The 19,232-nt window shown below is 30.1% G+C and overlaps 1 protein-coding gene across 1 annotated transcript; it reads left to right on the forward strand.

Moving 5' to 3' along the window:
• The first annotated feature begins 15,568 nt into the window (after positions 1-15,568).
• LOC123214994 (probable carboxylesterase 18) lies at positions 15,569-16,818 on the forward strand. The gene has a single exon (XM_044635023.1). The coding sequence runs from the start codon at positions 15,720-15,722 to the stop codon at positions 16,716-16,718; it is 999 nt and encodes a 332-aa protein (XP_044490958.1). The 5' UTR covers positions 15,569-15,719; the 3' UTR covers positions 16,719-16,818.
• The last annotated feature ends 2,414 nt before the right edge of the window (positions 16,819-19,232 follow it).

The raw sequence follows: 19,232 nt of genomic DNA on the forward strand, positions 1-19,232 counted from the left end.
TTCAAATAGTCATGAATGTCTTTTAGCATTCATATATGAGATATCTTCTCCTATACTCAGGAGTGACAAATCTTTTATTGATCAACCATAGCCTGCATACATCTCACGATATGGCCAATCACTAACTTTATTATACCCTTATTACGGTGATACATTGAATAGTGTCAAACCATATTGATCTTTACACGAGACAGTCTATTAACCTCAAGTCAAAGGATCGCATGCATCTATAGTATTCAAAGGATTTGTTCCATAAATATTAGAACATCATCGCCCATACTATAAAAACACTTTGGAGAGTAAAAATAATAAATAATTTTAAATCAATTTAGGTCATGTCAGATCAATTCGAATATTAAATTATTGGATTATGATTAAAAATTTTCGATACTATTTTAATTTAAATTAAATTAGAGTTGAAGATCTCTAATATGAAACTCAAATTGATATGATACAAGCACAATTTGATGATAAGAAGTGTCCTATCTAAGTAATTATTGAATATAAATATAAAGAGGACTCATAGCATGAAAGGTGGACCACAATTGTCCACACCTCATAAAGGAAGAAATGCCAAAACTCCAAGCAATATACAACAAAACCCAAAGATAGAGAAGTGGTAGGGAAACAAACCATAATGCACATGCATTTTTCCTTTTTAATCTTTTCATTCACCTCCAATAATCATTGCACCGAGTTAAAAACAAATGATTTTTCATTCAAGTAAATTGTGGAAGATAACAACATCCACCCATCCAATTATCCTTTGACACCTTACCAACCTTGTCCGAAAACAATGTCCAATTGTTTTGGTTATGAATTAATGATTGAGATGTCGATTTTAAGCCCACTCCTCTTCTTCACCATTTTAATGTGTACCACAGAATAAAACATTGAAAGCGTACTCATATAATTAGTTATTTCATGTTTGGGTGACTATAGTTTTGTGTTCAGGTTTGGCCCATTTGGGTAATTTTCTTTATTATTTTTGATATTTTTAAGCAAAATATTATTTTTTAATAATAATATGTTATTATAGGAGTAGATATAACAAAATAAGACATACAACATAGGAACCACCATAACATTATTTTCTTCTTTGTTATCCTTTTTTTTTTTGTACCATAGATTACCCTATCATATTTGCTTTTTCAATCACATATAATAAAATACATGATCATCTTGAATTCAGTCTTATTTCATAGATAAAATTTAAATACAACCATTCTTTGATTTTTAATTGTTCTTCAATTCTTTAATTATAATTATATATTGATATTGTTTATTCATTATTTTATGTTTCATTTGACAAGTTGTTTAGTTGATTCTAATATTTGGTTTAATTTTTAGAATTGTTGAAATTATTGTTTGGTTTCTATAATTTGCGCATATCATTTGTTTATAAAAATTAGTCTGAGATGTTTGTTATTATTATTATTATTATTATTGGTAAAGATTTAGTTGTTTGAGGTGTAGCTCAATTTATATAACCGTACTAAACATACTCTTAATCTTATATTATTAATTATAATATTTATTTTAAGATTAAATGTCAAAACAAAAATTAAATGAAGAAATTTGGAAATTTAAAAAAGGGGCAATAGGAAGAGGAAACAAAAAATTGAGGAGCTAGTCTAATAGAAAGAAGGATATTGCATTACAAATAGGTATTTGATTGTACATTTATTTTTTAGGCCAAAGGACTATTTTCCACCCAAGTTTAGGTGTGTTCCTAAAGTTACACTTACAGAGTTTGAAAAACCAAAAGTTATACCCATTCGTTTAAAATCTCAGTTAGAGTTAAGAGTAAAATTGTTATTTAATAAAAAAATTTTAAAAACTAAAGTTATATCATGTTTGCCAACCTCAGTTTAAAAATCTTACAATTCTCCCCCATCCGAAGTTTGAAAAATCAATATTCTCCCCCTTAGTTTAAAAATCTCACAATATTTCTCCCTTAGGGTTTGCAAACAGTCAGAGACAACTGTCTCCCACTCCGTTGGCTCTCCCTCCCAGCTTAACTCTCTTTATCGATCACATCTCATCCACCAGCGAAACCTATTTCCATTGACGAAGATAAAATTGTTTTCATCGGAGTGTCTTCATCTTCGTTTGAGATGAAAATGACTATCGAAGGTCTTAAATGAAGACTACATAGTTGTCTTAGACCTCTGACAGTTGTCTTCATCTCAGATGAAGACGAAATTGTCTTCGTCTGATATAAAGACACTCCGACAAAGATAATTTTGTCTTCATCTGAGGAAATAGGTTCTGTTGATGGTTGGGATGTAATCGACAAAGAGAATTAAGCCGAGAGGGAGAGCTAACGCGGCCAGAGACAGATAAGTTCGTTGTCTCAAGCAATGATTTACAAACCCTAAAAGGGATATATTGATTTTTTAAACTTTAAATAAGGGGATTGTGAGATTTTTAAACTGAGGGAGATAAATATAATAAAACTTTAGTTTTTTTAAATTTTTTGTTAAATAATAATTTTACCTTTAACACTTTAAATAGATAGATGAGATTTTTAATTTTTCAAATCATGTGAATGTGATTTTGAAAATATACCTAAAACTTGAGTAGGAAATAGTCCTTTGGCCTTTCTTTTTTAATAAGAAAGTGACTAATTGCCTTGAAAAGAACTCCACATATAAAAGAAAAAATAGAGACTCATAGAGTGGAACGTTGAGCACACATTTTTTTAGTAAGTATTTAATTAAAAATTTTTATAAATATGATAAAATTTTGAACTTAGAACTTTTCTTTAAAAATTCTAATATTTAATAAAACACTGAGTATAATTGTCCACACCTTATAATAAAGAAAAATCCAACATCCTTCCAGAAATACAAGATAGCGAAGTGCCATAGTCACAACCTATCCTGCACAAGGTTTTTTTTATTTTTTAAAATCTCCTCCAATAATCAATATTGCACGAAGCTAAAAATAAATAATTTTTCATTTTAGGCCATTGTAGAAGACAACAACATGCATTCACCCAATTATCCTTTAACACCAAAAGCAACCCATACTGTTTTTTTCTTTTTAATTTTCAGAGCATGTGGTCTGAAAATGGTGTTCAATTGCTTTGGTTGTGGGTTAAAATATGAACTAACGATTTTAAGCCCACTCTTCTCGTAGAATAGAATAAAATGTTGATAATGTACACATACGATTAATTTCATTTTTCGGATTGGGGTGGTTATAGTATTTTATTTTCAGGGTTTGGCCCGTTTGGGTAATCTTATTGATTACCTTTGGTTTCATGAAGCAAGAAAATGTGTATTAATAATAGTATATTATTATGTAATTAAGTGTAATAAAAATTTTCTATTCCACTTGCAAAATATACTTTTTGCCTCTTAATTATATATATATATATATATATATATATATATATATATATATATATATATATATATATATATATATATATATATATATATATATATATATATATATATATATATATATATATATTTATTTTCACTCATAAATTTTCCTCTTCAATTGAAATTATTTTCCTATTTCACAAGTGAAGGTAGGTTTATATTATTTACATAAATTTGGACTTAGGAGATTTTCGAAAGGTGGAATAATATGCATTGAATTGTAATTGTTTTCCTATTTTACTTAAATTTTATTTACACAATATGTCTAAATACTCAAAACATGGTGATAAAATATATTTGTATTTTATATTTGAACAAAAGACTTATTCTTGCACAAGGTTTAGTTTACACTGTTAACTTTAAAAAACATAAATACCTATTCATCTGTTAAATTTTATTATTATTATCATGGATAAAATTATCATTCAACTAAAATATTAAAAAAACTAAAATTTTATCATATTTCTCTTCTTAGTTTAAAAATCTAACAATTTTTCTCACTCAAAGTTTGAAAAGTGACTATTTCTCTTTTAGGGTTTTTTTCTCCTTCTCTTTGGCAACCATTTGTCATCTTTGGCCATCAACTCTCTCCTTTATGCCTTCTCTCTCACTCTCGGTCACTCTCTCTTCCCTCTCTAATTGTTTTCATCAGAGATAAAAACGAACAGTCTTCGTCTAAGATGAAGATGATTTCATTTTTATCTCTGACTAAGACAACTAAAGAGGGATGAGAGAGTGAATCGGAGGGAGAGAGCCGAAGGTCAGAGACGGTGAATATTCATTAAAGATCAAGATTTGAAAACTAAATAGGTGAAACTAACATTTTCTAGAAACCTAGGAGTTGGTTGTATATGAGAAAAAGATGAGAGTTTGTAACCCTAGACTTAGGGGAGGGGGGGGGGGGGGGGAGTCAATTTTTAAACCTGAAAAATATGAGGTTAGAGGAAAGAAATAAAGATTTCAAAACTTAAGGATAATTTTAAAATATAAGTTTGAATAAAATTTCTAAATAACAATTTTATCGCTAACAACAATAGCAAAATCTATCAGACGGATGGGTGTTTGGGTTTTTGAAAATTAATGTGTGAGTTGGGTTTATACTAAATCTTGGGTGGAAATAAGTCTTTTGGCCTTTATATTTTGTCAAACAAGGTGACGTAAAATTTTATAAACTCTTATTTTCTTCTTCACTCTCCTATATTCTTTTCTGCAAATTAACTTGTATTCTTTGCTTATCCAATCACATATAACACAAGTCCTGATCATCTAAAATGCAATCATATTTCTAAGGTAAAATTTAAATAAAATTCTTTAATTTTAAATTTCTCAATTCTTTCATTGATTTTTAATTATTTATAATTATATACTGAGACTTTATTTATTTATTTTTGATTAGTTTGATAAGTTGTTTAGTAGATTCAAATTTTTGGGTTTCTTGTTAAAATTATTGATATTACTGTTTTTTTAAAAATAAAATATATTAACCAAAAGAGAGAAAAATGCAAAATGGATTGGTCTTACCTTAGGACAAGCTTTTGGGTTTAACACCTAAACAAATGATACCACAAAAACAAAAGAACAATAGCTATCTTTTCTAGCTTAACTTTATATCTTGAGATGATTCCAAAGATAGGTTTCAAAAGAAGAGCTATATCAAACCAACACAAGAGACCTCACTTTTTTAGCAATTTTTCTCGTTTTCTCTAGTTTTTTCACGCTTAAGAGTTTTAAAGTTTTATCTTTGATCAACCTTTTAATCTCAATTATAAGGACTTCCTTACTTTGCCTACATCTTGAAAAGACTTTATCATTTCTTTCTCCCCAAATAGATTAATATGTGGCTGTTAGACCCAATTTGCACATAACATTTTTTAGACCATTCCCTTTCTACTCTTTTGCGATGTCTTCCACATATCTTTCCCAAGGTCTTTCTCTATATAGTTGTAACCACACACTTGGAGAATGTCCCTCCACACATGTTTACTAAATTCACAATTGAAGAATAGATGGTCAATCGATTCGTCCTCCATATTACACAACATGCAAATGGCCTAGGTCACCCAACCGAAACTCATTAGCTTATCCATGGTATTTATCCTCCCCTTGATAGCCAATCAAAGGATAACTAAATGTCGTGGGATGTGTTTTTATACCAAACTAAATCAGCCCAAGCCACCTTTGTTCTCTTCTCTCTTAGATCCTCCCAAGCTAATTTGATGGAGTACTTCCCAGAAGACCACTTTATCTTCCCCTCTCAATGGGTTACCATCCACCCTACTATTAATTTCCATGAACTCCTTAGAATTAACTCTCAGCCATTTCCATGTTCCAGTCTCTATAATGTCACATACCTTAGTTTTAATTTCTCATCCTGGTGTTATAGATAATGTGGTCACAATACCTCTCAAAGAGTGGGCCTAAAAGATACCAATTGTCATGCCAAATAAGAGTGCTCCAACCATAACCAATTTGAACCCTTATTTAACTCCTCACCTTATCCCTAATGTTCAATAATTTTTCCATGTCCACAGACTATCATTGGTTACTTTGACCTCCCAAAAAATCTTTCTCCTGAATCGACTAGCTCTTATCCTATCCACTCATAATGAAGAGCTTTTAACTTGAACAATGCTTCATATGTATTTTTCTATTATTGGCTTATTCCACTCCTTGCTCCTTATAAGACTAAGACTCTCTTCCATCTTTGGGACACAAATCTCATCCCAAGCCACCTTTGCCTTATTTATACTCAACTCCACCCCCGCCCGAAGGAAAGCTTTTGGTTTTGACTATTTGTGTATATCATGTGTTTGTAAAAATTAGTCTGAGGTGCTTGTTATATTTCGCAAAGATCCAATCGGCTATGCTCTAGCTCAATTCATATATCTATACCAAACATACTCTTAATCTTATAATAATAATTATAATATTTACTTTTAGATTAAATGTAAACAAAAAATTTAAAATGAAGAAATTTGGAAGTTTAGAAAAGTGGCAATAGGAGGAGGACAAAAACAGCAAGCAAGGTGGTCTAATAGAAAGAAAGAAAGAAGGATGTTAAGTTACAAACAGGTACTTCACGTACATATTCTCTTTTTAAAGGAAGTAACTGATTGTCTTCGTAAATATACTTTGCATTATACCTGGTAGTTTTTATCATTAAGTTGTATAATTCCTATCATATCAATTTAAAATTTAGGGAAACTGGCTATTTTCCATCCATTTTTTAGGTCTATCTCAAACTGATACCCACGGCAGATCAAAAACCACTTTTCCCACCCGTGACCAAATTGCCGTCCATTTTTTCTGTTAAAGGGAGAGGTAAAATAGTCATTTTACTGTTTATATTAAAAAGTTATAAAGTTTATTACTTTTCACCCCCCATAGGGTTTAGAAACTAACATTTCACCTTTACCTAAAGTTTTTAAACTTTGAAAAGTAAAATTTTCACCCCCAAACCTAGGGTTTCCATATTTTTTAAAATACAGTCGCCCCCCATAACTTTCAAAAATAGCAGTTTCACCCCGGTTCTTCAACTTCATCTTCTAACGTCGTCACCGGCCTCCTCCTTCTCCTAGTGCGACGGCGGTGGTCCTACAAAGAGATCTTCATCTCCCCGTCGCACGATGTGACGAAGAGATCCACCCAGACGACGAAGGACGACGCTTTGTCGTCCAGACGCCACGATGAAAGACGATGAAGCGTCGTCGGTCGTCTGTTCTTCCAGATCTGGACGACGCTTCATCGTTCAGATCTGGGAGACGAAGGGTTGTCTTTTGTCATCCTTTGTAATCGGAGATGGGAGATCGGTGGAATGCGTCGATCGTCGATGGTGGCTGGAGAAGGAAGCAAACCCTAGGGGTGAAATCTTAACTTTTCAAACTTTGAGGTTGGGTTGAGGTGTTAGTTTTTAAACCCTAGAGGGGGGAAATGGTGAAATTTTAAAGTTTTGAGGTTTATAATTAAAATGATGATTTTACCCCTACCCCTAACTGAAAAAATGAACGGCAATTTGGTCACGGATGGGAAAAGTGATTTTTGATCTGTCGTAGGTATCAGTTTGAGATAGACCTAAAAATGGGTGGGAAATAGTCCTTTGCCCTAAAATTTATGTCAAAAGTCTTTAATTTTAACTTGATCTTAATTAAAATCATATTAAAATTTTTTAATCTCAATCTAATTCTTAATTATTCGAGTTAAGTTGACTCAATCTAAATTAACCTGAAATTATCTATTGTTTTTACTCTCTAACACATTTTACTGTTTTTAATTTCTTTTAACAAATTACCTCAACTTACTATTAATAAAACACACAATATAATAATTTGTCTTATTTATAAATAGTTTAAAAATTATATACAAAGACCTTTAAAACACATCAATAATCTAACTAACCAAATCACATTTTTATTACTTAATAAAAAATAAATATTTAAATAAAAATAAAAAATAATATGAATAATTATAATTAATAAAGATACAACCATATATAATTTGTAAAGATTCGAACGATGGTTGATATTATTTTTCAATATTTTATAATTTATCTCTAACAAATTTTATTAAATTAACATTTGTTTAAAACATTGAGTCAATCCATATCCTATCAAGCTATTTATGTGTGAACTCTCATGTTACTTGATTTAATTTTGAATTGTATCAAATTGATTCAAAATAAATTTTATCTTAGAAAAATTAAACCCTAACTTAATTTTTTTTTATATCATATCATATCAAGTTACCAAACTGTATTAAAAATTACCGGCTCTACTCTATATGCAATTATTTTATATATTTGTAATATCTAACTTTAGATTTAAATATTATATTATTATGATAAATATATCAACTTCATCTCTTTCGTATGTTTGCTGACATTGTTTATTATTTGCTTCCTTCTGATCTAATGAATTACGTTAAATTAAAGATTAAGAATAGGCCCGCCTAAGGTTTAGTCAGAAGACAAATTCTCACCTATTAATTTTCAAAAAATTTAAATATTTATTTATTTGTTAAAATTTATTATTAAAAATAAAAATAAAATTAGTATTTAGTTAAATATATTTTTAAAAAATTATCACATTTTTTTTTATAGATTTTAAAATTTTAAAATTTCTCTTTTAACTTAATATTATTGAAAAAAATCAAACTCTAAAAAATAAAATATAATTTTTTAAATTTAAATAAGGAGAAATTTATAGATTTTTAAATCTAAGAAAAGAAATATAATAACTTTTTAGTCTTGCTAATAGTTTTATCTAAATAATAATTTTATTTTTAATTTTAATAATAAATTTTAATAAATGAATAGTTGTCTAAGCTTTTAAAAATTAATGAATGAAAATCATTTTTTCACTAAACTTTGTGTGGAAAGTAACCCTTGCCTGCCGCCCCTCCAGTCAAAGAGATGGCCATTTTTCAAAGCAAATTTCCAATGCTATTTAATGTTTTCACATTATCTTTTGGCCAAAGTCTCTTTCACGTTTTTTCAGGCATACATAATTCTGAAAACCAAGTAAAGATAGGATTTTGGTGTGAAAAAATTGAGGGATTTTATTTTTTTTTATAATCAATTTATCATGAAAAAGTAATTTTCAAAGTTTTGGTAACACATATTTTAAGTCTTTTTTTTTTTTTTTCCACACTTCCCACTGGTCCAATTCAATTCAATTCAATTAACGGGGTCTGCTTTGAACAGATTTCTCATATGGGAAGCTTGTAAACAATAGGAAGTGAAAATGCACAAAGGTTGAATTGAATTGGACCAAGAGGAGTATATTTTTTGAATTAGATATATTTCTCACATATTATCTTATTTGGTCAAAGATGACTAGACCCCGTTAATTGGTCAGGCCTTAAAACACAAAATTGAGGCTCGATATGAGAATATCCGACCTAATACTGTAGCATACCAAACTAAGCCTATGAGCCAATTGGGTTAGACTTAAGGCTTTAGTATTATATCTATGAGTCACCCGACCTGATCCAATACTGTATAAAAAATTTTAAAAAATATTTAGTTGCTTGTAACAGAAGCAACTAAGCCCATCTTTCAACTTGTTTCAATTTGTTTAATTTTTTAATTTTTAATTTATTTATTTTTCTTTATATAAACCTATTCAACTTTTCTTACTTTTCAATTTTATTTACAAATCTCTCAATCTCAATTTTTTCATTATATTCTCAATTTCTTTTTCTCTCATCAACTCTTTTTCAGAAACTATTTGAATTTATAAATAATAATTTTTTGTGTTTATAATTTTATTTTTTATTTTATAAAGATAAGTAAATAAATGATATAATATATATATATATATATATTATTTATGTTTTATAATTTATATAGCATATAAATTAATTTATTTATACTATATTATAAACTTATAATATTTTTCATCATGTAACTAAGGTATTCCTCCGCTACAAGTGAAGTATTATAAATAAAATATTCGAAATACTATCCTCGATTTTAATGATTAAAAAACAATTTGTGTTTATAAATTTTAATTAAATTTTTTTAAAATATTGTTTAAATGGGTGGGATTAGCCTGATTAAGGTCTGACACAATCCAACCCAACCCAATTAAGGCCCAACCCTATAATTTAGGGCTGGACCTTAGGCTTTCACACATCAATGGGTTGGACCTTAAGCTTTCACACATCAATGGATCAATTTGGCCCGAAGACCCATTACTGTATGGGCCTACGACCTGACCCAACCCATTACTATATGGGCTTACGGCTTGACCCAACCCATTAGCCCGATGGGCTAAGTCGAAGTCGGCCTGACTCATTGACATCTGTAAAGATGACATTTTGTGTATTTTATTTATGTGGGGGACAAAGTCAACTTAATCAAGAGAATAGACGCAAATAAATAGCGGTGAACAAAACATGCTCAAAATGTTGTGCCCAGCCTCTATTTGAAATCATAAGCCTTCATCTTAGAAATTTTTGCATCAATTTATCAGTTTATTTATTATATCAACTCATACTTTTATCTTTTATGTGTACACTTTTCTTCTTGATGTTGGAAAATTTTGACTTGACTCTTGAAGAACCTTGTGAGTTAAAGAAGTATCATGACAGGCATACTAAAGATGGCATATGGCTTAATGAAGATACAAAGGAAAATTATGTCATATTATTAATGACCCTTTTCTAAAAATATATATAACAATTTGTTGAATAGGAGCCAAGTTGTTGAAAAAGTTTTGAAACCAATGTCTAGTTATTTTCATGGATTAAGATATGGGACAAAGAAAAACACATCAAAATCAACAATACTTTTGTGTATTAAAGTAAGCTTAAAAGGCAATCTCATAAAGATTTTGAGAAAAAGGTCAATGCTCTTCTATTAATTCAAAGCAAACTTGAAGCTCAATTTGACATTTTGATTGCAAAATAAAGTAAATATAATGTGTCTAATTAATCTGATTCTTATATTGCATCTAATTAAACCTAAGTTATTCTTTTTCTTAGTAGCATCTTATGTTATGTTATGTTATGGTTTTTAATTTTATTTTTAATTAATCATTATGCATTGATTGTTATTGACATTAATTTGTATTGGGAGTAGAGAAGTTCTTTCGCTTCAATATTATGAAAAACATTTGAATATGTTATGATAAAACATATCATTATTTGTGAAAGATTAGTTGTCATAACATATCAAAATTTATATAAGAGTTTTGTCATAGCGACTTTAATAAGATAGATATATTAAGACCAAAGTAGTTGTCTGTCATAATAAAATTATGGTGACTGTTTTGTTTGTCTAAAATTATTCTTATCACTACTTGCACTTGTAACAAACATTAAAGCCTTTCAAATAATCACCATGATGTTTCTTCTCCTAATCCTTTCTTGTAGTTTCGGACCTCAATTCTAAGGGTATGAGCAATCTAGTTTCTTAAATTTCTGAGCAGTCTTCTTCTACTTGTTATTCTGTCAGATCTTCTTCTTCTTGTCCTTATTAGGGAAGATAATCTTATTCATTCTTGTTGTCACTGGAATAAAATGACCCACCATTTCTATGTTTGAGAGCTAGCATGGTCTGCTTGTAAAACATCCTAACTAAACAATGGTCTAGATTGACGCATCATTCAATGGACTAGCAGCAATAACTGGGTTCTGTTGGTGTTGGCCAGCTCTCGTGGAGGCATTAGTACGTCTCATTATCCTAATAAAACACCTGTAATAACTTGTATGTTAGATTTGGGTATACAATTTGTGTGGATTGAATTCACTTGTAAAAACAGTTTTCATTCGAGTAATGGTATGATTCCCAATGAAGTTTTTATGATAAAAGGTGCAAATTAGAGATGAAGTGTGTGAGAGACACTTTTATGGCATTGTTTAAATTTGTTGGATGGATATTTCTTTGTACAGAAAAATTAACCATTTCCTTACACAAATGATTTCTTTAAATGGGTACTTCTCTATTAAGTTCAATGTTTTCTTTTCAATCCATTACAAAACAACCCAGTAAATTATCAAAACACCAACCAACACCAATTGCACAAACAGTATCAAAAAGAAAATCCAATATTATTCATATTGACAAAAGACTTTAAAACAAACTTAAGTCATACTCATTAAGACTATTTGGCACACAAAGAAAAGAAATACCTATCAACCAATCAACAAAAACACTTAAGGCCGTTTGATTATAAAAATTTAAAGATTATTTTGGTAATCTATATTTTATTACTTACATTACCTTGTTTGGTTTGTCAATAATAAAATATTATGGTAATTTTTTATTACCAATGTTGACGTGATAAGTAATATAGGTGATAATCTGATTATCATCTTTATCTTAAGTATTAAAATATTACCAAAGTAATCTTGATTTTATTATAATTATATTATTATTTACAAATTTTTTGAGATAAAAATAAATTTATTTTTAATTAATATAAAAAATTTAAAAATAATTATATTCAAAGGCATTTAAGTAAAATAATATAATAGTATTTTTTTATTATCTTTAACCAAATACAATAATTATTTATATCTACCAAATTTTATTAAAAATAGTAATTATTTATACCTAATAAAATTCTTTTATTAAATTATTTATACCAAATAATTATTTATAACAAATTTTATTAAATATGGCGACACCAACCTTTTTATTTTTATAAAAAAGGGTTGCCGCCAACCCCTTTATTTTTAAAAAGTGGTTGCAGACAACCCCTAACATTTAGTAAAGGGGTTGTCATCACCAACCCCTTTTTAGGGGTTGGGTTCAATTTACATTAAGGGGTTAGAACCCCCCTCTCAAAATAATTTTTTCAGCCAAAATCAGTTTTTTAATATTTTTTTCATTTTTAAAATTACAACAATTGACTAATTAACAATATTGTTAAAATTACAATATTTGACAATATTTTGATTTACTTAATTGAATTCTGATAAAATTAAATTAAATTGATTTAAGCAGAATTTAAATTGAATTAATTTTGATACGATACAATACATTTATGCTTCTGTTTTATAAAAAAATCTCACATGTTGTCTTGCTATTATTTCACCTCTACAAATCCAACAAGTTTCGTTAACCGATTGCTCATTGAATTTTTTTTGGTATTCAATTGTGCTAACTTTATATCTCTCTTTATGTTTAAAATAGATGTGCTAAAGATGAATATATCTATGTTATATATATATATATATATATATATGCTAAAGATGAAATTTTACTTCACATGAATACTATTGCACAAATTATTGCATTATCTCTCCTATGCAATTATTCCCTGCAAGCTCACGTGATTTTTGTTTTGATTCTTGGGATATATATATTGATGTATTCTTTGTATATTCAACACCAAGTACTTCAGTGTATGCTCTTCATGGGTGGTTTCTTGGATTATCTTTTCATATGCTGTTTTAATATGAGATTGACGTCAACCAAAATTTCGACAAATGAGATCAATTGAGTTTACAATTTTTGTATATTTAATCTAAAAAATGTAAACTCAACAATTTTAAATTCATTTGATCTTATCTAACACATATATATAAATCTTGTTTCAAATACTGATACTAAATATCTATATATGTTCTCTCTCTAGAGTGTATTAAAAGCAAGTAATACTGTAAATTTTATTTTGGTTTCTCAAGGTTGAAGATAAGGGTAATTTAGACATTCTATCATATAAAATGGTAAAAATGTTTAGAGTGTAAAAAGTGTGATATAAATATATATGTGGGCCCAAATGAGGGTAAAAATTTTAATTTTCCCTTTTCTTTCAAGCAAAAGAATATATAAACAAAACATAGCCAAAAAGCTCAAAAATAATTTAAGCTCCTTCAAGAGGACTACATAGCCAAGGGCACCCAGGGTAAGATGCACCTAAATCCAACACTCCTCTTGAGTTACTATCAAAGTGAGAGTATTGATAGGCTTTAAGAGAGTGGGAGGGGAAAAACAATAAAGATTACAAAAGAAGGTGCCTTTGTAGCCTAAACTATACAAGCAAGGAAAAACTATGATACATACAATTGATCGAAACAATCAAAAAACTGTGGAGCCTAACCTTTGTATACTGCCTAAAAGAGTTATGCACCATGATTCCAAAAAAATGATTGAAATGGAAGACAGTAGACTGTCAGAAGATAGCACATGAAGCAGAGATAAAATCTGCATAAACAGGGAAATCGGAGGGGAAGCTAGTATAAAAGGCATGCAAATTGTTTTTCCATAGGGAATCTACATATGTCGCATTGTTGGGAGGAAACTCAAGAACCTTTTGGATTTTCTTGGAGATTAATCTACGTGAGAGAGACTTGAAGGCAGAGAGCAGCAGCTTGTCCTTCAATAATTTTGCATAATTTGCTATAAAATTTCCAGCAGAATTGAGACTGTGACCAGAGGATCTATAAAAGGGAGAGCTGGTAGTATAGAACATAAACTAGAACCCAGACATAACATGTGCACAAAACACAGAACAAAGAATGTCCAGCTAAGAATGCAGAGCAGTAGAATCTAGGAGCAAAATACAAAATGTGCACTGTAGACTAAGCCGAAACTAGAAGAGACTGGAAACTTGGAACAAATCTAGCTGCAAGTGAATGGCAACAATAAAACCCAAATTCAAAGAATCAGGTTTCTGGAATTTTAAGCTACATCTAGAAAATTTGAAGCTTTGAGCCCAAACTTACAAAACAGAAACTTTGTTAGAAAAAAATATAAGGAAGACCATTATGATTGCTTGAAGATGCATTGCGGAAGGCCCTATCTTTTACCTATCTCCTCGTTACTCCTCGTTAGGGAAAAGTTTGAGAACTCTGCACCCTTATCCCTAACAATTTTTCTTATATTTTATTTGACTCTTCCCTTGGAGATGCAATTTCTTGAGAAGACTCTATTGTTCCTCTCCTTCCATATTGCATAAATAATGGCTTCAAGTCTCAACTTCCCCATAATATGCATAAGAAGAATATTAATTACTATTTACCAAATTTTTAGGTTGCCCAAGAGCAATATGAAAATAGCCCCTATTGTCATAGTTTTTTGTATTTGCGTCACTTATTTTTAATTATAAAATAATGAAAAAACAAAAGGTAATATACACTTTCAAAGTTGATTCTAGTAGGATTGGATTCGAACTGAATAGAGCTCAAGCTCACTTCAAATAGGCTTGAGTTCGATTCATTTCAAAAGAGTCAAGCTCGAGTTCGATTCAAACTTGATTTGAGTTTAAGCTTTTAACTAACTCATTATTAAAACGACGTTCTTTTAATATATATTGGTCAAAACGATATTATTTTGTATCAAAATTTTTAGCTTACGAGTTTGACAAGTTAAACACTTCAAAACTCGAGCTAAAAAATGTTAGAGTTTCAGGCTTGAGCTTGAACTCGTTTGAGCTTAGCTAGTTTCTGACTTGTTCAAGCCTAGCTCAAATTCAAGCTCGTTTGAGTCGAGCTTAAATAAGTTCAATTCGAACCTAGTATTAGATTCTAGTATGACAGAATCCATAAGAAGTGGACCTAAGTGTTAGTTTCTGAATATAATGGATCTAACTTGGACAAAAACTCTCTTTAGCTCTGTTAGGTACGAAGAAAAGAAAATTATACTTTATAAAAATCAAAGGGTGTTATCGTAATTCAACTTCATGGAAAACCAACAAGTTAAGAAATGAAAGAGGAGGAATTTCTTCCCTTCAAGAAAGAATTGCTATCACATTGGAGACAAAGAATCAAAAAGTTTCGCAGCTTGTACTGTCTTTTCTCTGCAGCTCACCACTTTTTTCATCCCTTTATTTCTATTTGCACACCATAATATCTCCCAAAACCCTCCGCCTTTCTAAAATGAGCTCCGGTGAAACAACCAAGCCCATGATCCCATGGAAAACAAGGATCTTCGTTTCAATTATTTCCACTGTTACCGACACCTGTCGCCGCTCTGACGGAACTATAAATCGCCGTCTACTCAACTTCTTGGACTTTCACATTTCTCCCAATCCTAAACCAGTCAACTCCGTTTCCACCTTCGACACCAAGGTCGACCCCACCCGAAATCTCTGGTTCCGTCTCTTCTCTCCCACCTCCGCCACCGGCCCCACTCCCGTCATCATTTTCTTTCACGGAGGTGGATTCGCTTTCCTCGGCGCTGCCTCTATGTCCTACGACGCCGTTTGCCGCCGTTTCGCGCGTAAAATCCCTGCGTTTGTTGTTTCTGTTAACTATCGTCTGTCCCCTGAACATCGCTACCCTTGCCAATTCGAGGACGCTTCTGATGTTCTTAAATTTTTGGATGAGAAGGATGTACTTCCGCCTAATGCTGATTTGTCAAAAGTTTTTCTCGCCGGTGATAGTGCAGGTGGTAATTTAGCCCACTACGCGGCAGTTGAGGCCTGTCGGACTCAATTTCGGGTCTTGAAGATAATCGGGCTAATTTCGATCCAACCGTTTTTTGGTGGAGAGGAGAGGACTGAATCGGAGACCCGACTGAAGAGAGCACATTTGGTTTCGTTGGGCCGAACTGACTGGTTATGGAAGGTGTATTTGCCGGACGGGTCTAACCGAGACCATGAGGCAGCTAATGTAAGCGGGCCAAACGCGGTGGACATATCGGGTTTGGATTATCCGGAAACGATCGTGTTTGTGGGTGGGTTTGACCCGCTTCAGGATTGGCAAAGGAGATATTATGATTGGTTGAAAAGATCGGGAAAAGAAGCAAGGCTGATTGAGTACCCGGACATGATTCACGCGTTTTATGTATTTCCGGAATTGCCGGCGGCCACTGAGTTGATTGGACAAGTTGGAGAGTTCGTGACTCAGCGAATATCTAAATTACGAGAAGATTAAGTAGGTATGAGAGGGAGATAAGATGATTATTATTATTAATGAGTTGAACATGCATGCTCATTTCCGGACTAAATTTGCTTTTATTGTTGTCGTTGTGTTAGGGATGAATGGTGTATTAGATTTTGAGAATAATAAATATATATATATGTATATGTAAAAACCATTTTATGACTTATGAGGAAAACTCAAATTAAAAGCTCAAAATTTGTGTATTTCTTTAAGCTCTTTTTTAAGTCAAAGATATATTTCCATTATTTTTATAATTTCATCATATACCGTTTATAGTTTGATTGGTTTAATCAAATAATTAACCGATTTAATTTATTATTAAATTATTTTATATTTTTTAAATAGTATAAAATATTTATCATATTCTTTAAATATAAAACATAATTTCAAATATGTTAATTAAACAATTCACATTCTATTATATAGATAAAGAAAAAATTAATTACAAATTTTATCGTTAATTTAATTAAAATCTTACAAATTGTAACTCTTTTAAATTTTAGTAAAAAAAAAATTATATAGTATTAAGTAAACCTAGTTTTGTTGGTTTTAAATAGTTTTTCCAATTTAACGAATTTAACGAGTTTTATCGAATTTTAAACAAGTCAATATTTATAATCGATTAAATTAGATTGTAAATTAGTTTACGATTTAACCAATAAAACTAATTGATTTAATCAGATTTTAAAAACACTAGATATAAGAAGTTATACCAATACTTTTAAAGAAATTATATGCATAATATACAATATTTAGAATTTATTGTGAATGAGTACTTTAATAAAACAGGGGACCAATACATTCTAACCATGGAAGAAAAACAAGGCTAAAATATAAAAGAAAAAAAGGTCAAAAGAAAATCTACGGTAAGAGAGAGGTCGGCTAAAAAAGGCAAACAAGAACGTTGAAGAAACGAGTCAAAGCCCAAAGGCAAGAGGAAGGATGGGTGGATGCCATGACCATCTAAGATGCTATAGCAATATGTTTCATGTGACATGACAAACTGATGTGGCATGTGTTCGTGACATGAGGTGTCATGTTTCCTAATTATGGAGAATTTAATTTAATTTAATTTTTCTAACAGTATTAAGTCTTTAATTTAAAATTAATTTTCTAGTTTAATATAGCCTTTTATTAATATTAGTTTTTCAAATAGTTTTAATAATCTTATTTTCTTTTAAGAAATAAAGAGTTTTTAGGATTTATTATTTAGAAAAACTCAATTTTATTTAGAAATCTATTAATATTATTTTTTAGAATCATAATTTCCTAAAATTTGGAATTTTCATAATTTTAACAATAACTTTTTCTATTTTAATAAATTTTTATACTTTTAGTAAGTTTTCCTAGTCTAGTTAAAAAAATAAGTCTATATCAAGACATATGTTATGTAAATTAATTAATCAATTCAAGTTATCAATAAAAATAATATTTGAGTTTTTTAAGAATTGTTTTGCAAAAATTGCATTAAATTCTTCTTTATTCTTTTGTCCATTGAATGATATAAACCTTTAATCGTCCTTATGAATGATATGATAACTCTAATTGCGTCTATCTTGTGTTAGGTAGTATTAGAGCATAAGCCCACTGCGCTTGTTTAGCGTCAAATTGTGATACGGTAATTTCATATCCACAAGAATTATACTCAAGGTTTATCTTTCAATAAGTCCAAAACACTTTAAAATTTCACTTCACTTGCCATACATAGGTTTAACTTAATTTTTAAAATTTCATATTTATAAAGAGAAATTCTAACAACTCATCTCACTCATCACAATTAAGTTTACTTTTCTCTTTCTCGAAACAATCTTTCATTTTTTTTTATCAGTAAACATATTTCTTTAAAATTAATAATTAAATTTACATAATCAACTGAATGCCTTTTAAGCCTCCTAGAATAAGGTGATTGAATATACCCTATTACATAAGAATCCTTGACCAGCATGGCAAACTTTTTATCATGCTAATCATGCTTAACAATCAATGTCTCAACACGTGCTCATTATCAAGATACAATAAGCAAGGTAACCAAAGCTAACCAACCCAAGATATGAAATGACAACTAGTAGATAACGCCAACAAACATATAAAGTAGGCCTCCGGTGTACAAGATAATATCTTCTTAGTGCCCCAAGGTACATTTGTTGTAACATACCTTGATAGACAATCTTGAACGAGTTATCAGACCTATAAAATAGATATTCACAACTACTTGAATGCCTTTCAAGAGAATGTGAGAAACACACCCTAACTCAAAACTTGTTGGAAAGCTTCATTGTATCTCTCATTGCCTTGATAGCAAAGACTACAAAATTAAACATCAAACAAGATGATATTCATTCTACTTTCCTTGTGGCACCTTTCATTGATTTCCATTGCAAATTCCCTTACCATATTTCACATGGTTGATGGTTTTAACTATTCGTCTAGTCATCTTTCATATAGTCATACACTTATCCTTTAATTCTTGCCTTAAATTGACTCTAGTAAGACTATTATATCCAA

This window comes from Mangifera indica, chromosome 1 (genome assembly GCF_011075055.1).
Source record: "Mangifera indica cultivar Alphonso chromosome 1, CATAS_Mindica_2.1, whole genome shotgun sequence".
NCBI lineage: Eukaryota > Viridiplantae > Streptophyta > Magnoliopsida > Sapindales > Anacardiaceae > Mangifera > Mangifera indica.